Source organism: Cydia fagiglandana, chromosome Z, assembly GCF_963556715.1.
Source record: "Cydia fagiglandana chromosome Z, ilCydFagi1.1, whole genome shotgun sequence".
Classification (NCBI taxonomy): Eukaryota; Metazoa; Arthropoda; class Insecta; order Lepidoptera; family Tortricidae; genus Cydia; species Cydia fagiglandana.
The window spans coordinates 20,770,907-20,792,768 of NC_085959.1; the positions used below are offsets into that span (position 1 = coordinate 20,770,907).

The window sequence follows — 21,862 nt, forward strand, 5'->3', positions numbered from 1 at the left end:
GGGCAGATACCAGTACGGCTACTACCAGTTTCACACTGTCATATTCGCTAACGTCTGCGTATCTTGCTTTCTATGCATCTCGCTCGTACTAGTATATTAGTGCGAGCGAGATGTAGGTATAGAAAGTAAGTTACGCAGACGTTAGCGAATATGTCAGTTTGCCACTGATAAGATTAAGTTAGTCGTGGTATATAGCTACAGCAGTAATATGATTTATAAATGTTGCAGTAAATAAGAATATTTTTGAATTCACCTACAACAATCATTTTTTTTACAATATTGTATGGCATATTTAAATATAATTATTATAAACATGAAAAAATATATTTCGGCAGCTAAAGCTACTTATGGCACAACCAGCTATCAAGTATCTATCGTTCATGCATCTTACTTATACTTAGTAAGTTTATATAGTTTTACAACCTTGGTTGTTCTTCCTGTTGGTACATGAACATCTCGTTACAGTAGTGTTACTTTCCGGAGGTAAATAGACCTAAGTTATCAGAATAAATAAAGTGGCGTCGAAATTAATTTTTAACCAGTATTATCGAGAACCACTATGAAATAGTAACGATTGATTGATGAATGCAAAGTTAGGAAATTCTATAATATTACGCATTTATTTATACTCTATTACAAAAGCTCGCTATTTTCAAATACAGAACAAGTAAACATGTATGTAAGTACTTGTTGTAGTGTAGGTATTTCAATTTAGAAATAATAATGCCAATTCCCGTCTGTGCCTATATAGGTACTTTAGTAAGCCAAAATAACCTTAATACCAACTCGCCGCTTTGGACTCAGTGGAGCGCAGAGCCAGGAGGATGATTGGCGACAAGAAGCTAACGGCTAAGCTTCAGTCTTTGGCCCATCGGCGGAAAGTCGCCAGCCTGTCGGTATTCTACAGGCTGCACTTCGGGGAGTGTGCCCAAGAGCTACACGAGCTTATACCACCGTCCCCATTCTACCATCGGACTTTTAGACGCACGGCCGGTTTCCATCCTTACATGGTAAATATTCCACCAATTCGCACGAAGCGCTTTGCTTCTACTTTCCTTATGCGAACTGCCAAGGAATGGAATTCCCTGCCGGCGTCTATATTTCCGTGTTCTTATAACCCGGCAACCTTCAAATCAAGAGTGAACAGGCACCTTCTGGGCGAGCTCGCTCCATCGTAGGCCACGTCTACGCCTCGGCTAGTCTGTGGCCATGAGTAAGCCCATTCATAATAAAAAAAAAAAAAAAATAAGTTTTATTGTTGATTGAAGATCGCGCAGTTCAAGAAAATCTAAGAACTTACCTACTTATATCGCTCCTATCACCCTAGCAACGAAGTTTAAGCAATGCTTGTCTCATGTACTCTATACCAGGCGTGTCTCACTCCACGATTTCGTCGCTTTGCTACAGGTTGCTAAAATTACATCCGTTCGGCCCCAATTTTGCGGAAAGCCATAAGCCGCGCGTGGCGCTGTCGTATGTCTATCACCTAGCGGCCATATCTGTGCTGATCGTAACAGACGCGTTTTGTTAGAGAGTGAGTCTTCTGTACTTAGTACTATTATTTATTCTGTGACTCTACGCTGATTGTAAGTGTAAGTTAGGGTTGTCACACAGCACAGCCTCTAAGATCCTAAATTAATCGTGCCGACTACACCGGCTATTGCTGACCGGTGATAAAATGTGTGGCGCTTGTGCCTCCCCAGTGAAAGCCTGCTGTCATACGGACAGACGTTCAGCGAAGGCTACAAATATGGTAAAAATCGTACGCATATCAACTTTTTTACATTTGGTCTATTTCAAGGAAGTTCTACTCAGAATCATCAGAATATTTGTCCGAAGCGACAATGAATACCACAAGTTTATTTTTTCGAATTTGCAATAATAGTTTTGTCTTTAAGTATACGAACTTATAAGACGGTAACGGAAATGTAAAATATAATGTTTCACTCTTATTAGAAACTAAGAGGTTCGTGGTATTTCGCAAATGTTAAAAAGGTTTTTATAATCGGCAAGTGACTGACAATAATAGGTATATAATATAGACCGGTGTATTGTACATTTTGTACAATTTCAGGCGTTATAAGTTATAACTTAGTATAATTAATCAAATATTTTTAAGAATGCGGGCACCTAAAATTTAGCAATTATTATTCTCTTTATTCATCATTCTTCTTAGGCTAGGGTTTTTATAATATGAATATAAAATTAACATATAAAAACACTTACAAAACAATAAAAAATACATATAAACACATTATAAAAAACCTAACCTAGGGTGCCGCCGGCAGCGGGGCAGGGCCCCAGCTGCCGGTGGTCAGGGCCGCAGAGTGAGGAACCGACGCACTATACGCGCCGTGTCCAAAATTACCGCCTTCTGCATCTGACCCTTGATCCAACCACCCAGCGAGAATCTCTCTAGATGTTGGTCGAGACTCTTTAGCAATTATTATTATTATTAAATTAAAGGTACACAGTATAGCGTCCGACTTCGTACAAACAGCAAGCGGCAAGCAAATGAAGTTACGAAAGCGAACATAAGTTACGAATAGGGCTGGCACCAGTTACCCGGGATGGTGTAGAGCTGTTCCCCTCCCCGCGGGCAGAGCGGGGCCAACGGGAAGCTGCGCTCGGACCCGCTGCCCATCGTGTATGTGCGCAAGGGCTTGGCGGGCGTTGGACCTACACACACACCACTCTGTACCTACTTTGACGGACTCCTTGACATACAATCAACTTTTTATTATATTTGTAAGCTATTACTCTCCTAATTTCACGACCCTGCCAGTAGTAAGTCATCTCAAATGTCCTTTTTAATTATAAAAAGACGGTGTTTCGCTTAGTCTTAATATAAAAGTACGTAATACATAACGGCCGAATAATAAACCTAGTACGGATTATAATGTTTGTGTTGATAGCGTACCGGTGCCTGGAAGTGTATTGGCCCGGTCGGCGGGCACGGGCGGCGCGGCGGGCGAAAACGCGCGCAGCAGCGAGCCTCCACGAGGCAGTGTACTCGGCGCCGCCGTCCCCATGTAGTACGCTGGAGCCTTCACCTGGAAACAAATGTTCATATTGTTAACCAACTTACAAAACGGAGGAGGTCCCTAATTGTACCTGAACCTGCGGGTGGGCTGATCGCATAAAATCATGTACCCATCAATTTCGACAATTGTTTCAATCGGGTTCGTAAATGGTCAGTTGCGAATATTGCGATTGTCGATCTTACGTGCTAGAATTGGGCGCTTTGGTTACCTCAGGACCAATTTACTTTAAACTGAAACGGGATAATACTCAAACCTGGAGCCGACCATTGACTTTGTACCAGTAGGCATGGAGAACAGTGCCCCTTGGTGCGATGACGCTAAAAAAATTATAAGAAAGTTAGGTCAAGCCTCCAAGAAAATAGCGGCGACCCCAGGTCAACCCCGGCACATATTTAGTCCAGCATATTTCGCTGGCTATTCAAAGAGGCAACGCCAGCAGCGAGCTAGGCAATTTACTCGTGGTTAAAAGGTTAAACTGTTAACCCAGTGTTAAATTGTACTGGTAACCATGGAAACTCCAGGTTTAAGGCCTAAGACATATATTTTCTATGCAAGAAACAAATGAGCGTTCATAAAAACTGACTACATAGGTAAAAATATATTAATAGGTATACCAGAACTTTAAAGGCTGTGGTGAACGCGTAGCCGTTAATCGTATTTGCAGTAAACAAAGAACATCCAAGCTCAAGCATTTGAGCTCCTGACACTTACAAATGGTTTTCTTCTAAATCTGTGCAAATATAGATTGTACGTATCTTCGAAATGCCGGAGAGAGCGGTAAATTATGTTTTATAGTGGTTATGTAGGAAAGACAGGGCAACTAAGTATCAAAGAAGATTGTTTCGTGGTTTACAAACACTCACAGGAATAATAACATTGTTGTGACAGTCGTCAGTTTATGTTTTACTTTTCTACGGTGAACACATCAGTCACATTCTTCCCTGCGGCATTGGATAGTTTATTAAACATCATATCCTGTTGGTGTAAGTATCTTTTACTTTCAACTATTAAAACGGTGGAACTCGATTATATAATCAATCATTCATTAAGCCTCGGTATTATATAAAGGTCCGTTAGATCACTTAGATCTTGTATCATATCAGTAATAAAATTAGTGATACCTATGTCATAATTAAGGTTATTATTCGACGGAGCACTTTCACTAATCTCAATTTCGTGGCTGCAGTTTCTGAATTCATAATAAAATAAAATACTTTGCTTTATGGGCAAAACATGTAAGAAGCCGTTGCGAATTTCTATAAAATATCCAAAAATGCCATAAAATAAATGTCCGTCAACAAAAATAAGAATTAAGAGAACCTACAGGTAAACAGAATAAATGGTTACTACATATTCCTAATTTATCTTGGTCTCTTTAACCGGCGCGTCGTTATTTCTCCCCCTTGAGGCCGAATTTTGAAATTCGACCACTCGATTTCGTGTATTTTGTTAAATAGGTAATATCTCCACCACTAGGCATTTAAATTCTACTAATAGAATTGAAATCGAGTGGTCAATACCAATAGATTCCAAATTTCGATCGCTCGTATTTCAAAAATTAGCATTTCGTTTTCCACAGATTTTCGAGTGACGAAATCGAGCGATCGAAATTCAAAAATCGGCCCCCTGGTCAGGATGTACCAAGCACCGTACCTACAAGTATGTAATACATATTTGCCAAACTAGGAAATTTACCACAAGTTGAAAGAGAAAAGTAATATCCTGTCAAAGGGGAATAGAGCGCAGCATGTTAAACATAAAGAAAATGCAAAAAATACCCCATACAAAAATACGTGACGTAACAAAAGCTACTGACGCTCTAACCTTTGCTCGAAGGCAAAAATGGAAATGGGCAGGGCACGTAGCACGCCTGCAGGACGACAGGTGGACTAGAAGAGTAACTTCTTGGAAGGGTCCAATAGGAAAGCGTCGTAAGGCAGGACCTCATACGAGATGGGAAGATGACGTCGTCAGAACCGCTGGACCTTCGTGGCTACAGGTGGCCCAAGACAGAGAGAGATGGAACCGTTTGGAGGAGGCCTATACCCAAACAGGGGTTCTTGCAACAGAACCATAGTAAAAAAAAGAATAATAATCTGTATCCCCACGCAAGCCTATCAAAGGACCGGGATTTGTAGGCCCGTGAATTCCAAAATGGAGAAATAATAATAATAACCCCGCGGGGGCAGCTTGTGGCGAGCTGACGGTGAGTGGCGACACCGCGGACCCCTATTCCAGAGGGCCCTGTCATCTGGCCCTCGCCTCTGTGCTTGCCTTGATTGGCCGGCCAGAGTGGAGTCGCAAGAGCGGGACCTATGCTCCAGGTTGGAAGTGTAAAATGTCATAACGCTGGCGGCCTGCTGAACGGATTACCGGGATCTGGCTACCGCAGACTCACCTCTCGACAACCTCACAGCTACTCCAAAGTGTTGCCCTGTTGTCGCACTGTGCGTGCGGCCATTGCGGGGCCCACTCAATGAGTTGGCGAGTCACCACCTGTCTGATACAATTTTGAGACTGATTGTCACGGCAGGTGTCCGCTAGTCTCTCCCATGGGGTCCCTTTGTTTCCCATAAAGTTTTAAGTCATAATGTATTGTCTGTCATATTATCGTTAGTCATAAAACTGAAACCGTTAACTTTTCAGGATTTTCGTAAGGTGATTCTATAGATAGATTAGGTTAGGTTAAGTTTGTTTTATGGCAATCCTGAAAAGTTACGCGTTTCTGAGAAAAACCAATTATGACTAACGAAAATTCGGACAAACAATACATTATGACTTAAAACTATTTGGGAAACAATAGAGACCCCTCTCCCATAGCCCATTATCCAGTCCATCCAACTTTCAAATCTATAGCCCATGACCTTAGTTCCCATCGCAGCACAAAAGTGCTGCACTGCAATAGTCTTTGCACCTGGCGGGGACCATCTCCGGATGTATCACATTGTGCGTTCGGGTATGGTATTCGCCACGTGTATCCCTTGCTTTTAGATTAAAGTGTCTTAAAGGGCCTCTGCGCTGTTGGCTTCGGCCCCACGTACGCCTCCCAAAGGTCCGGGACCCCATGGTCCCGAGATATGGAAAAGACATACAAATAATAATAATAATAAGTGTTTTTATATTTTTCTTTTATATCCATATTATAATTAACCTAACTTAAGAAGAAAAATAAATAAAGAAGATAATAATAAAAAAAATCCTTATGTACATACTCAAATACTTTTAGAATTAGCATTACTTACTTATCATTATTTTTTATAAAGTTAGATTATTAATTATTATATAGAAGGTAGAATATAAATATTGAATAAATAAAAAAACATAATAAAATATTAGGAAATAGTAATACTTAGGTTAAGATGAAAAAACTGTAATCTTCAAATGCAAGCAAGAAATAAAAGGCTTTTTTATTTTTATTTTTTATTTTATTTATTTATAATACATATTTAGTATACGATATAAATAGCTCTAACTATTTGTTCCTTAGGCTAGTCTCATTTTACGGAGAAAGAGTACTTAGAGGTACTTAAGTCGTAGATAAAATGTAACTTTTAAAGGCATTTCTTTAGTAAATATAATTACAGTAAACAGGTAATAAGGCACATCAATTAATATGCTATAGCTAAATGACTAGGCGCCCGAATCAATCAAATCTGCTGCAGTTGTTATTTAAATTTAACCTTAATTTTTCTCGCCATGCCAGTCCCCTGTTATGCCATTGATAGTATTTGATAGATTAGCGGTCGACGAGTGATTGGGTGATATTTATATCCCATAACCTAGACAATACCTAAAGATTAAGTTCTTATACCGGGTGTGGCCTCTGTAACATGAGCAAATAATTAAAACATAGATTGTACTCCTCAAACGGTAACACTTTTGCTCAACAACTTTTAAACATTATGAAGTATTTATACTATATTTTTCATACAAAATAAATATTATCTTCAATGGACGCCATCGCCACGTCATATCATTGTGATAGACGTTGCTTGTCAAGCCTTAAACATAACTAAATTCGCAATACATTGCGCCTTTGAAGTGTATTAAAAATCAAACTACAAGTTATTTTCAAAAGTCGCTGAACAAATGTTGATCAGTATGAGGAGTACAGGCTCCAGTTAATTTTTTTGCTCATATTACAAGCCACACCCGGTATAATATATAATATGTATTAATCCCACATTTATATTGCAGGTCAATGATGTTCGGGTTTTGGTGGCGCAATTTGTTAACGTTACTCAGCATATCGGTCATTAGCCTTGCAATCAACAGACCAGTTTATAAGATTGTCCTAAACTCAAAAGGATATGCACAGGTAAAGACTTCAGTGACTATATATGCAGGTACATACATCATAGTACTAGAAATAAAGACGCAGCGGCCGTGTTTTATTATATTACACAAACCATTTTGAGCCACTTTTGACCCCTACGTAACTCAAAATTTATTAATATCGTCGGTGCGAATAAAAAAATCGCTATGTGTTTTTTACGATTTTTTGATTTTGCCATATTTGAATTCCTTTTTAAATTTCCCGTCGACCCACATAAATATTTTTGTTATATCTTTATTAGTTTTGAAAATAATAATTCCACTATGTGAACACAGAACATTTGTCCAAAAAAATAACAGAACAGAAACAAAAAAATAGCTAAGGTTTACTCGGGTAATTCCGAATGTCGAAAACTGTCGGATAATTCCGAAAAGAGACTTTTATTATGATGGAATTAAGGGTGATTTTCATCTGAATTTCAGAATTATCCGACATTCGGTATTATCCGAATACACCTTATGTGATTTTTAGCACATAACGATATTAAATGTCTTGTTTTTCGTCGAGGGTGATGGCGATTATGTTGCACATGGCGATTTATTGTAGAATGGATTACCCGACATAGACCCTAAAATCCGCTATGTATCATCTCTCTATGTTACTTAGGCAACACATAGGTGTACGAACTTCACACATGACGATTTTAATGAACCAAATTTAAGTCGCTATGTAGCAAAATTTGGTTAAAATAATAATATTGTAAAAAAATACAAAAAATCTGTTTATTTTCTTAATGAGTATCACGTAAAAATCATTGATCTATCAGAAAAAAATACAGGCGCAACAAATATATTACAAACAGGAAAATAAACAGTTATTTTTGTCTCCTGAAAAGTAGCTTAATAATACATGGCGATTTTATTATTCGCACCGACGATATACGTATGAAAATTGGTTCATTTATGAAGACCCTCAAGCCTTACTAGAACCCCAAATTATATATGCATAACTATAGCTCAACTAGTTATTAAAATACAAACATCTAAAAATCGGGAGGTTTTTTTCACTGGCCGATTGGCAAATCTAACGTCAAAACCCTAACGCACTTCCGAAGACCTATCAAATTGATATTTGCCATCCAGCTGGGCAATTAAGTGTACTTATTTAAAAAAAATATACAAATATAACTTTGTAGCATGTAAAGCTTAATAAACAATTTAAATAAACACATATATAAATTTTGCTTAAACATGGACATACGTGCGAAAAGGTATATTCGGTCGTGTTTTAATTTATCACCACACAATTTCCTACTTTTCGTACTTGTATCGTAATATACTATTTCGGTCTCAAAATGAAGGCTAACATTTAGTAGGTATTTAAATTACCTAACCGGTGGCTTTTCGCCACACCAAAGTCATAGTTAGGTAGTTTATACCTTAAGGGGCCCACTGATTAACAGTCCGCCGGACTGTATCGGCCTGTCATTTAGAACAAAATTTTGACAGTTTCGAACAACTGACAGGCCGATACCGTCCGGCGGACTGTTAATCAGTGGGCCCCTTTAGGTACTATACGTAGTTACGTACCTATTTATTTGCATTGCCAGGAAAGTGTGTCTTTTTCTGTCGAGTTGAAAACGCCCTTTAAAACTTTGTGCGTAATTAATAAGTGTTTTGGGTTAAGTGGGTTGGATTTATTAACTATCAGCTTTCAGCTTATCCGTTATTAATACAAACAACATGTCAGGTATGCATAACATTGAGCTAATGTCGCTTGCAAGTGTTCATCAATAAGATATTCCTATCTAAATTAATGAGGTCAGTTGCAGAGGTGCCTTCTCACTAATATCATTTCCCCACATAGTTCTGGATAACCTACAAAAGTTTAAGCTTAGGCCAGGGTAGTTAAGGCTCCGCCATATTTGTCGTCCATTCAATTTAACATTAATATTTAAATAAACAGTTAGAAAACAAAGCAGTATGCTATTAAATTATAGGAAGTGATTTGAGGGCCACAGCTAGGCCTGCCCTTTCGCGAGCTGAATTCAATGGAATTTGGCACTGTTTGTTGGCCGAATTTGGAGTATGATCCTGCTATTTCTAAAGCTATACATTTAAAATGTACTTGTATTTACGCCACACAATGAAATATAACTAGTAGTTATATAATTGTAAAACAGGTGGATTACTTCGTCATCCATATCTTTTGAATATGCGCGGAACTCTCAGTTCGAAAGTAGTTTTCGGTTTCACTGTCCAGTTTTTTTTTTCATTATAAAAAGAGATAAGTGAGACATGGAATGACATTCAGATTGAAACAAAAAAAAACGTTATTGACTTGATATTTGTATGATATTATTCTCAGTGCATCTCGCACACGCTTAATGCATCTCTTTAGGTGCAGTGATGTAGATGTCCACAATTAGAAAGAGTATATATGACTCTTTCTAATTGTGACAGCATCGCCTCGGAGTAATTAACAACGGAGACGCCATGTCTAAAATTTTCGGTACAAAATAGTCTGCCGTCTTTTGCGGGGGAGGGGCACATCAAATGTATAGGTACGTCATGTCAGATAAACGTCAGTCCATACATATGGTTGACATGTGGTTGACCATTGGCCGCCTATTTTCGACAGAGGGGAACGCCTGCTAATGGCGGCTCCATTGTTAATTACTCCGAGAGCATCGCCGTGAAAAAATATTTTGCTATCCAAGTAATTTGCGTAATATTATTAATGTACCTTCGTATATATTTAAGGGCTGGTTCAAAAGTCATATTTGAATATTATTTATACAATTGTGAGAGATATTTCAATGCCAAGTATGGCCCTGAAAAATATTTAATCTAAGGAATGAAACGAATATTTATTTTGTGTTATATTTTTTACTGAAAGCTGTTCTGTATGGAGTTGAAATATACTTAGAACAATCGATAATTTAAACTTATAATTAAACGAATTTCGTATGTAAATATTTGAAAACAGAACTTAAATTTATTTACCCAGGATTAATTATTCAGTTCATTCTGCACACGCATAATCATTAAGAAAGTTTATACTGAATCTGATTAGGCCTCCTTATTCCAGAAAACCCTGATCTATCCTGGTCATGTTAGAGATTTAAAAAGTGTATAAGTATATATCCAAATTTCATAAACAAAACTCTAATGAGTAATAAACTTCGAAATGCACGGTAGTACCCCTATTAGTAGATAATTAGTCATATAAACATTGTTACTTAAAAACGAAATAAAATATGTAGGAGGTGTATTGATTAATAAACAAGATTTATTTCATTCCAGTTCATTCAATATGACATCGACGTTCCGCCGTTGAGCGAGTTCACGCTGTGCGTGTGGGTGCGCGTGATCAGCGTCGAGAACGAACAAAGCATTTTCACCTACGTTGGTGAGAGCATCTGCGCAACTTGAATCCTTAAGCGATAAAAACTTATAAGTATTTGTTTCCTTGTACAGCGACGCTATGTCACTTAGAGATTAAAATTAATTAAAAAAAAAGTGCACTGAGTGAACTGAAGCGCACGTGAAGTGTTAAGCAAGCGAAATTGCGCCATAAGCGCTAATTTGACCCCCTTTCTCTGTTCTTGTTTCGAGTAAGTTCAATGTTGTCCAGTGGGTAATCAGAGGGTCAGAACCTATAGCAAATCATTCAATCAAATAACGATTCTAGTGAAATTAAGACTAAACGTAAATTTATCATTCGCACCTTACGAGTACTTCAACTTGTATCATGAATGTACCACTCATGCGTCTCTTTAGATGATATAATAAAATGTATTTTTGTGGTACAAGTAATTATCACAGTAGCGTTTAATGCTTGATACACGCGATTACTGTCTACCTGTTTATGATAAACGAGGTTGTATTAATAATTAATGAATTAAGCAACGTCGCGGTCCAATAATTATTTTTTCCCCGAGTTAATCATTTGTTGCACGCATTGCACTGCTTATACTCGTACATTTTCAGGTACCGACGGTAAACGTATTATGCGCTTATGGCTGGACTCGGGAGGTCGGCAGTTGAGGATCTCATTAGAGAACGGCCGAGTGACGTCGAGTGCGGGCGTCCAGTTCACGGCGGACGCGTGGCGGGACGTGTGCGTGACCTACCAGTCAGACCTTGGTGCATGGGCTTTGTATGTCGACGCCAAACTCTTATTGTGCGAAGGTTCACGAAATGTAAGTATCAGTATAAACGGAGTAAGTAAGCGTTGCGAAGACGTGTGTCACAACAACACTTACTTCAAGTGTATGTAGGTACTAGGTCGATTAATTTTCATGAATGAATGTGGTAGTGGTAGAATTGTGACAAGAATTCTGATGTGGACAGATAAGTACCTACGCTTTGGGTAAGTATGCCAAATAACTATGGGGCCGATTTTGTAAAGTTTTAACTCAGATCTTTGAAACCATTCCGACCTATCATCAACAGTAGTGAATATGGAAGTAGACCTATGAGAGTGCTTGCTTTGCAACCTTGTTGAAACTGTTTTAGTTCCTGGGAATAAGGGTAGAGAACACGTTAAATTGACTTCTAGGTATAGTCAACGTGTTCTCTACCCTTTCTGAATTAAACTTGCAATTGTCTGATTATTGTGCTGAAGAGGGTGGCTATGGTTTACCTGATACAGTACGGTTGATGACACGTTCTTTCCTTAATTTAATTACGCCCCAGACACTGAATCTTTATATTAGCAGCTAATGCGACTTAATGAAACAAGGTTAATCTATGGTCTTAACGAAGCAAAGTATGTACATATATAAACAGCTTTTATTAGAAAATGAAATATTACCTATGCATAAATTTACTTACATGATGCTTTAATATCGACATTTTCGACATGTATAGGGTGTATAGGTAGGTACGTAAAACGGGGTGAAAAGACACGATTTTCACCAATAAACCAAATGATAAAAGTAAAAATTTAGACATCATTTTATGAGTCTTGGTTAGTTCTTCAATTTTGCATTTGTGAAATCAATTTTGAGCCACCCAATTTAGAGAAAATCAAAGAAAACTGTCTGTTTTCTCCATATCCTTAAAACGGGGTCATTAGACACACGAAAGGGGTGAGTAGAAATATGAAGTTTTAGTTGTCATAGGCATCGAATTTGGTCATTATTATGTTGGTACTCTATTGGCAAATAGTATATATATCTGTTAAACAATTATTTGATACAAACATATTTTTTCGTGTCTTTTAACCCCCAAGGCGTGTTTTTTCACCCCTTTGTGGTATCTAATCACCCCCTATGGCTTAACTATTCACCCCCTATGACGTAACTATTCACCCCATATGCGTGTCCACTGACCCCTTTTTCACGTAAAAGTGATTGTTGATAGTTTTTTGCAAAAAAATGCTTAATTATAGAGAAAATTGGTGATATTATTTTTTATTGAGGTACTACAGATACTATATTACCAGGTTAGCTAACTTTAACTACGTTAATGTCACTACATTTACCGCTAGAACAAAGTTCAGACAGGCTTCATTTCTTACCTCGGTGAGGCCTTCCTTTAGAGTCACTTAAAAAAATATAACTTTTAGGCAGTTTGATTAACTTCTTTTGGTATCAATGTAGAGAATAAATGGTCTACTATATACGTATACCAAAAAATCTGATTTTAGAGATGTACGTTTTTAAATATAACAACTTTAAAGAAAAAGTCAAAATTTCTCTATTCACCCCGCGATTTCTGTTGACCCCGTTTTACGGTACTTATTTCTTCGTTTTAAAAACAGCTAAATGCGAGTCCAAATCACGCCTCGAGGGTGTTCCGTAATCACACATTCTTTTTTTGTAATTTTTCCTTGAGTTGACTTGTATGACTTCCTTGCCAATAGATTACAGATTTTTCTGTAATCTATTGGCAAGGAATTTTCCGTATTTTTTGTTTAAATCTGAGGCTACGATGAATTTTTGCTTATTTTAATAAATACAATCAAATTTAATTTACTACCTAAACATTAGTAAAAATTCGTAGGTATTTGAAATCCTTTCCCCAATGTTCAACCTCAGACCTTTTCATAGTGGTCATGTTGCATGGTATAGTATTTTTTAGTTAAACTTAATTTAAATTAATACTTAAATTAAACTTTTTTACTTAATTATCTATATACATAGGTACCTCCCAAAAATGGCCGCAAAGTTTAAAATTCACTTATTTACGTTACGCGTCCGTATTTGCGTCACCGGCTTACATAATTAGGTATGTGTAAGTACCAATATTTCAACTTAATCGGTCCAAGTAGTTTCGGAGCAAATCGGCTGTGACAGAGGGGCGGACAGACGGACAGACAGACCGACACCGGAGTGATCCTATAAAGGATGCCGTAATTCAAAAGGAAAAAAAAACGGAATCCAAGAAAGTACAAAGGTGTCTCAAAATGTGATTAGTCTTAGAACATATAATTAATAATTACAGAACGAGAACTTGTAAGTACCTATGTGAATCCATATTTAATTTAGTTACATATACAAGTCATACAACAGTACTCCGGAGTCATGCATTGTAATGAGATCGTCACGATCATGATCCATGAAAATTATTGGATGATTAATAATACAAAACAAAGCAAGGTTAAGACATAGTTTACTACAAAGAGAGTCCAGGCAATAATTCATAGGTTACCGTATTAAGACAGCGTCGACCGTCCAGTGGCGCAGTTAATCCGACCACTGACTATCAGGCCGCCGGACGATATCGGCCTGTTAGTTAGAACAAAAATTTGACAGCTCCGAACAACTGACCGGCCGATATCGTCCGGCGGACTGGTAATAAGTGGGCCCCTTTATTGAGGGAATTGTGTTTTGTAATAAACCAATTAATTGATTTGATTTTAACCTTAACGGAAAATGTGGTCACCTTTTGCAAAAAATAAGCAAGAAAAACTATGTTACAAAGACTTAAAGTTGGGGTAGGTATCAGTAGGACAACAATAGTACCTATGTACAGATTTAATACAGAAATTTATTGGGGTACAAAATTGGTTAACTGGAAGAGATCCCACTTAGTGATAAGTTCGTATCCTTTGTACTACACATTTATGTTTTATCTGTTGTACTTAACCAACATTCCTTTCTATTCGTACAATAAAATGTTTTATGACTCACACAATTCCCCAATGAGAGCGCCATTGGATTAACTTTCAATATCTGACCTGAGGTCACGGATGACCTCTATGGCACTTAAAATAGGCTACGGTCGTATTTTTAACTCGTTAGGGGCGCCGTCACTGTTACTGTTATTAAGTGTGTATGACGTTTTATGCGCCATAAGTTGCTGGACATTAGGACTATAGTCTATCTATGCTTGTGTCCATTAGGAAAGTAGTTTCTGTAAAACTGTAATGTAATGTTATTTATTACACTAACAAAACTATTGTAATTTTTTGTTCATATTTTTTTCTCTAGTATTCCATTTATCACTCATGACATACAAAAGTATACTTGCAATGGTCTCGTGTGGTACAAGCCTAGCCCAGTGCGGGGACGCCTGGAAATTCTGTATTATTTAACCCATGCTAATCATGCTATGCACCCGCCCGATGACACATCAATTTCTATATTGTACTGTCTGTTTCGTGTGCAATAAACTTTTTTTTATCTTTTATCTATTATCTTCTAGACATACATTTCAAGCTCAAATTAAATGACACAACTTATTTAACATAAACTGCCAATTAAATTATTATAAAATATTAAATTATTATAAAATAATAAAATGCTTGATATCTGTTAAATATTCATCGCTTCACTCACTTTACCGTCACTTGGTAATATGAAGAGAATTTAATTGGGAACATTTTATTTCACAGCTTCGAGGTTTTGCATTTCCAGGAAAGGGAAGTTTGATAGTTGGATATGGGACGTCCGAAAGAGGTAACATTTTTATAAGTCATCAAGCTCACAGCACTGGCATATACTTACTATTTGAATACAAAAATACGGTTATGCAAAATTTGCTGTTTTGTGGAACAAATATTTGGCATTTGTTCCGAAAGCAGGCATAAAATATTAACATATTAAAGCAGTTTCGCATTATGTCAAAGAACTATCAGTAGATGTAGATGAATAGATATATTATGGCGGACACCATTATGGCGGAACGATTATTTTAAATCTTATTTGAAATCTTATAAAATACTGCCTTGCTGATATTCTCATACATATATGATCTTACATTCGCTTTTCTTTCCAAAACTATAAAAATAATTTGATAAGAATCATAAGTAGGCATTAAATTGGGTTTTCCAAAATTATTTTTAAGTTATATTAATTTTTAAATTATGTTGAGTCTATTTACCTACTTATATCTGGTGACCAAGATTTTTTATATGTATAATGACCATCGCCTGCTTTCTTCAGGTTTTCCTACTGGGCTGTCTGGAGAAATATACGGTGTATCTATGATATTATTATCAGCAATTGAACGGAACATCACCATAGGCATGCATAATTGGAACAAACCAAAAATCATCAAGAAAAATAAGTTTCCAGTTTCAAGTGAGCAAGGAGATCAATATATTGTTCTGGGAGATTTACAAAAGGATGACATACAGACTGCGATTCCGCATGCCATAAACAAGGAATATGAATTTTCCTCTTCTGATGTTACTAGTCGACAGCTCGAAGATAACATGAAGGTCTTTTCTAGACATTATTCACATAGTAGTGCACCGAGACATGAACAAAAACATGAAATATCAATTGATGAAAACATTACATCTAATAAAAAAAATAGCGCTAAAGATTTTAACCAAATATTCAAAAATAATGAATTTAAAGCACAACGCGGTATAAAAAATGAGTTAACCGGTAGCGGTACACAAGATTTACCAATAGTGCTTGAATATGAAACACCGCCGACCATCAGTGCGTTAACTTCCGATTATTCTATCAAAAACTCAGGCAGAGGAAAGACTGGGAGTGACAATAAGCATGACGACATAATGATATCGGATGTCCAGAAACCTCCACCACCTGAACATGACACTAAGGTTTATGGACAGTGGACGAGTTCGAAATTTGCGAGCAATGTTTTAAGTTATTTGAAAAATACGAATTTTAACACAAACAAAAAACAGAAGAAAGTAATATCAACTTTTTCTGATGGAAAATTTAGTGATTTGTACCCATATCCATCTGAATTATCACATACTATAATACGGCCACCGATAAATTACAAAAGAAGAATACACAGTACAAAAAGGCATTATATCGCAAGAAGAGATACTAAGGAACATCAAATCAATGTGCAAATTATTAACCCAGATGAAAACGACATTATATTTCCTTTGAAAAATGTTGACCCTAAGCTTATAGAAGTAACGAATAGGGGAGAAGCGAAAATAAAATTACAAACATCATTACAGAAAAGCGAGGAGAATAACACACCCTTTGTTTCAGGGGAAACAAGTAATTCAAAGAACTTGTTACACAAACGTCAGTCTGATGGCATAATAAACACATCTGAAAGGCATAGAGGCAGTGACTTGATGAAGATTCTCCCGTTTCTGAAATCAAAAGAATATTTTGAGAACAACAATAATTCTCAATCAAAAAATACCAACTCTAGACCATCTTTTGCCATTGGCCTATCAAACGATGACCAATGGAGAGAGTTTTACCAAAAAATGGCAGATAAAGCCGATACGCACAAACATATGCAAGGTAGTAACGGTGATAGCCTAACAGCTGGCCGCGCTCTAGCCAAGGAAGTGTCCAATCAGGCTAAACGAAATATTTACAACGTTCCCCTTTTAAAATATAAACAGGATCCAATTACGCCAACAAGTAATACCATTGCGGTTACAGTTGTAAATGACTATGATGGCAAGCAGGCAAGTAATCAAATAAATTTTAACAAACAAGTTAAACTAGGAAATGCATTAAACGAACGATTCATTGGTTATGATGTGCATCAAATTAAAAATACTTTCTTAGGTGGAGACGATTCTATTCCAGATATTAATAGACACCGATCTAAATCGAATTCGAGGTTAGAAAATATTCCGGCATCGCATGAGACGAGGGTCTGCAAAAACGTTGAATTATACGTACACGAAGATGAAAGCATAGGCAAGAGCAAATATGAATCGCCACTTCAGAGAAGAAACATTGGCATTGAGTTTGTTGTGCAAAGTTACAAAAGATGTTCTACTAACGAATCTCCTCTAAAAGATAGTCCCTTTATACTCATTGATTGGACAAGAACTCCAGTAAAACTGTTTGGGGGTGCGTATGCCAAGAAAACCAAAGATTTATGTGGATTTTTTTGATTACTTTTTTATTACTTTGCGTAGTTTAATACTTTATTTACAAAACTGGTCTACCTTGCGTGTCCAGTAAAACAGCAGCGCTAAAAATATTGTTTCACAAACATTTGAGTGTTTCATTTGTGCACACCTAAATTGGCTACCTACATATGAATTGCCAATCCATCTTTCGAAAAAACCTATCTAGGTATTTATTTTTATTGATAACGCAAAAAAACGCATATTAGGTACACGTACTGGTTATATGTATATACACATATGAAATATGTAAAATAAATGCCATTCTAAATTGATCTAGATCTGATGATAAGGCTGAGACGAAACGGTTCACGGCCAACCACCTATTAACATGCGGTATTGGGCATTACTAAACAACCGCTTCTATCCAAGAGAAAGAGCGCCTATGTCATTGAGTAACATGAAGGCATAGGTACAACACTGTCAGAAATTCAGGAATACTTCAATAAATAATACACAACTCGAATGAAGCAACATTTACTCGTAACCAAGTCTTTGTAACATACATACTTACCTTTACATAAATATAAAATTTAATGCTTTAAAATACTATAAATAAGTCTGCTATTCCCTGTAATGTGCAATAAGTTAAAATAAATATTCAGAAGTAAGGTATATTTAGACGATGTAGGAACTAATTAGCCTCGCAACAGAAGCTAGTATTTTCGCAATTCACTCTTCAGTCTGATTGGCGTCTGTGGCAACATTAAACCATACAAAATCTAGTTACGCAGCCTACTAAGCCGAGGACCGCAGGCACGAAGCTTCTGTTACTTTGCAGCGTAAACGCCACTAGTTTACTGTAATTTAGTAGAGTTCGAGGTATTTAGGACGCAGATAAGTATGTTAAACTTCTTGAGGACTTCTTTCCGATCTACGACAGCTACATGGCCCCAGCGAAATGCTATACATGGAAGTATTCTGTCCGCTCAATTATGACCCAACGCAAACTACCCCGCGATAGGCGGTACTTACAAACTGCTCGATTGGCAATCTCAGTACGACCGAGATGACAGTCAGTGACAAATGGCTAAATTGATTTATAAAAACAACGTTTTTATGTAATTAAAAATATATTTATGTGTCGTGAAGTGGTGCAGAAGTTATTTTAGTTCATACCAAGGACAGTGGAATCACTTTTCACTTGTAGTAAACAGATAACTTCAGTAGAATTTGGAAAAAACATGACGATTTGTTTTCAATACTACCGTGCTAAGCTAAAACGTAACAACTGCATACGACTTTCATAACAACATACGACTTTTTAAATTGCGAGGGTAATAGGGATGGTGTTATGCTAAATGAAGTAGACTATTTTATTAACTTGTGTTTGGTTTAGGTATTTTCTATATAATTATAAATGTAGTAATAAATTCCTTCTTACAGATTTGTATTTTCCTTTTTTATTTCATGAGATGGAGCTATAAAAAAACTACCTAGTTGTTTCAAATTAATAATCAAATTTGGTATTGTCATTTTACATTACTTTCCATTCAGATTCCCACAAGATGCTATTCGCAGAGAACTATGGAAAAAAGCTTTCCAATTGATTTACCGACGTAAATCAGTTTCGTTTCGTATAATGTGAGTTAATATTGTGTTCCAAACGCGAAAGCTTAAAATATTATAAGAGCGACAAATTTAGAAAATGTAAGCGCGCGAACGGCTGTGGTCCTATACAAAATTTTAATTTTGCACCTTTTTCTACTGACAAACTTGCTTGACCGGCTATATACATACAAAATATTCTGAACTGAAAGTGGGGATTTATTGTGACTCCGCCTGTTCAAATATTTTTGACCCGATTCGTGTACCCGTGTAAATTTTGCAGACTGTATAGCCAGTCCGATTTCTAAGATCAAGTTCGCCATACATTTACTATGGCGTACTTGATCTTAGAAAAACGGACAGACTATACCTGAACGTGAATTCGCACTGCCATACAGATTGATAATAAAATATACAAAATACTTATTATAGCGGAATACATTTATACAACAATGATATACTTACTTATGTTGAGTTAGTCTGTCATTTCATAACAACATTTTAACTAGTTACCTTTTAATCTGCATTAAATTATTATACGTGAATTATTTGACTGGTTCTTCAATGTATGGCATAAACCTGTCCCTGTCCAAGTCATATTCTAATCAAATATGGACCGCGAACTCTCAGCGGCCAGTACGTACAGCAAAAAGGTTATTAGCGGATTAATGTCGCTGATTGGTAGTTATTGACATTATATGCATTTCATCTACACTTAGCTATGTACCATTAGTGTAATAAAGATGAATATTATTTCGTTTACCAGCTTTGATTACAGGCTCTGTAAACGCGTCGTCTTATTTGAATGTAGGCGTAATTGTGTACGTGTGCTAATTTGGCCCGAGAATTTGAACGGTAATGTTCCTAAAGGCGGTATCCATGGTTATATATGATCGCAGCATGGCCCATATCGAAGCATGTCGTTACATAAAACTAAGTCTATGCTGTCCTTCTCGGAAAGTATTTTTGAGATACCTACATGAATGTGCGTGCGTGAGTCTTATCAGCATAATTGAAAAAAAAACTGGCCAAGTGTGTATCGAGCAATCGCCCCTGGTTACAAAAATTTAGCTAGTTTTATCTTCTCATAGGTTTTCTTGCAATCTATAGGTAAAGCATTATTTTCTGTACCTTTTCAAAATTTTTTATTTTATTTATTTTTTATATATATATATATATATATATATATATATATATATATATATATATATATATATATATATATAGGTATATATCGCCGGAGAAATCACAAAATCCACATACCTACCTAGTCAAGTAAAAAACTGTCAAACAAATATTGAGCATAATAAAATTAAGTTTTTTTACATGTTTTATCCGATATGTTAAAAATTTTGTGAGTCATTACGAAAGCAAATCCGAAGTATATTTCTAGAGTCAGACCACTAATAGTCTGCATCGTATTTGATAGCCCACGCAGTGAGTGTTATTTTAAACGACAAACTTCTATGAAATTATGACGTATAAATGACACTTGCACTGCGCGGGCTATCAAATCCGCTGCAGATTTTTTTTGGTCCGACTATACAAATACAACCCTAATATAATTCTAAGAGCTCACGGACTGCACTCAATAACTCTGAAAGCGATCGTATCAAAAATGTTCTCTTTGTATTGTAATTTATTGGAAGGTTTACCTTCATTGTAGGGTCGCTACTTTAAATGCCACATAGCTCATTTTTGTACTCATTATTTTTTACTGATTCGCAATGTATGATGATGAAATCGAACCAGTTTGTTTTCACATGAAGAAGGTTATAATTACATTCATATACTGCCTACTGCCTATGTTATATAATTAAGGGAAATGTTCGATGTGTCCAACTCCAAAGTTGTAATGATGTTGTATATATTAAACCAAGAGGCCATGCAGATTACATAATTAATTGACTTTTTAACTGCCTACTTTGAAGGTACTAACGGTGATTATTAATAGCGTGGTTGGTTAGTTTAGCATCAACACCCAATCGACCGGACTTAAGAATGGCGCTTATAAAGATGTTGCCCGTTTCATGGAATTCGACATGTCATAGACCATATCTACATTAAGTGTGTATTAGTGACATTATAGGTAGTTGTTTTTAGTGTTGAAAACATCTAGTTTTAACTTATATTCGACTATGGGGCCTTAAAAACGAATAAAAATACTGTACTACAACTAGTATAATATGGATTACTTTAATTATATCTCAACGTGTAAGTAGCCAATGATATAGGTAGGTACATTCTTCATCACGAGAGCGAAAGTGAAAGTTGCACCAATATTTTTTATTATTTTTTGATGTAAGAGCAAATTTTGGACGAAGGTCAAGCCTTTTAAAACCCCGTAGGTTCAGGTTCTTCTCGCTAAGAGTCGTTGACAATGTCATTTCATGTATTAAATCAAAAACGACATTACTACATATGTACTAGGTATGTGCTAAAACGTATTCTAATATGAATGAACGTTTTAGAAGAAGTCAATTGATACTTCCCGTGAGATTCCAATGTTTCTAACAAACCTGCTATGTATTATCCCAGAAATTTCCAAATTGCGAAAATAAATGTGGCGAGCGCACCGTGAGTGAAAATGGTCATGCAATAAGCGCACGCTCTCTGACATCACAGCATATAATGTTGACCTACATTTTTTTTTCACGTTATATTAGAAGGA

General features: G+C 36.5%; 2 protein-coding genes across 8 annotated transcripts in view; one reads left to right on the plus strand and one right to left on the minus strand.

Moving 5' to 3' along the window:
• The window catches only part of LOC134679298 (coiled-coil domain-containing protein AGAP005037), a 109,153-nt gene that overhangs the window by 31,472 nt on the left and 55,819 nt on the right, over nt 1-21,862 (minus strand). For all 7 annotated transcript variants that reach the window (XM_063538197.1, XM_063538196.1, XM_063538200.1 and 4 more), the window contains one exon: nt 2,921-3,053. In XM_063538197.1, coding sequence (XP_063394267.1) covers nt 2,921-3,053 — 133 coding nt within the window. The remainder of the gene's footprint in view (nt 1-2,920; nt 3,054-21,862) is intronic.
• Nucleotides 3,816-17,651, plus strand: LOC134679304 (uncharacterized). The gene is made up of 6 exons (XM_063538210.1): nt 3,816-4,027; nt 7,242-7,362; nt 10,626-10,731; nt 11,313-11,524; nt 15,166-15,229; nt 15,716-17,651. Exons 2-6 carry the CDS (start codon nt 7,246-7,248, stop codon nt 17,626-17,628), a joined length of 2,412 nt encoding a protein of 803 aa, XP_063394280.1. The 5' UTR covers nt 3,816-4,027; nt 7,242-7,245; the 3' UTR covers nt 17,629-17,651.

Excerpts from the sequence above, each read along its gene's own strand:
- LOC134679304 (XM_063538210.1), top strand. The coding sequence starts at position 7,246 with ATGATGTTCGGGTTTTGGTGGCGCAATTTGTTAACGTTACTCAGCATA. Across the intron at positions 7,363-10,625 it reads ACTCAAAAGGATATGCACAG|TTCATTCAATATGACATCGA; the intron begins GTAAAGACTTCA and ends ATTTCATTCCAG. Across the intron at positions 10,732-11,312 it reads AAGCATTTTCACCTACGTTG|GTACCGACGGTAAACGTATT; the intron begins GTGAGAGCATCT and ends GTACATTTTCAG.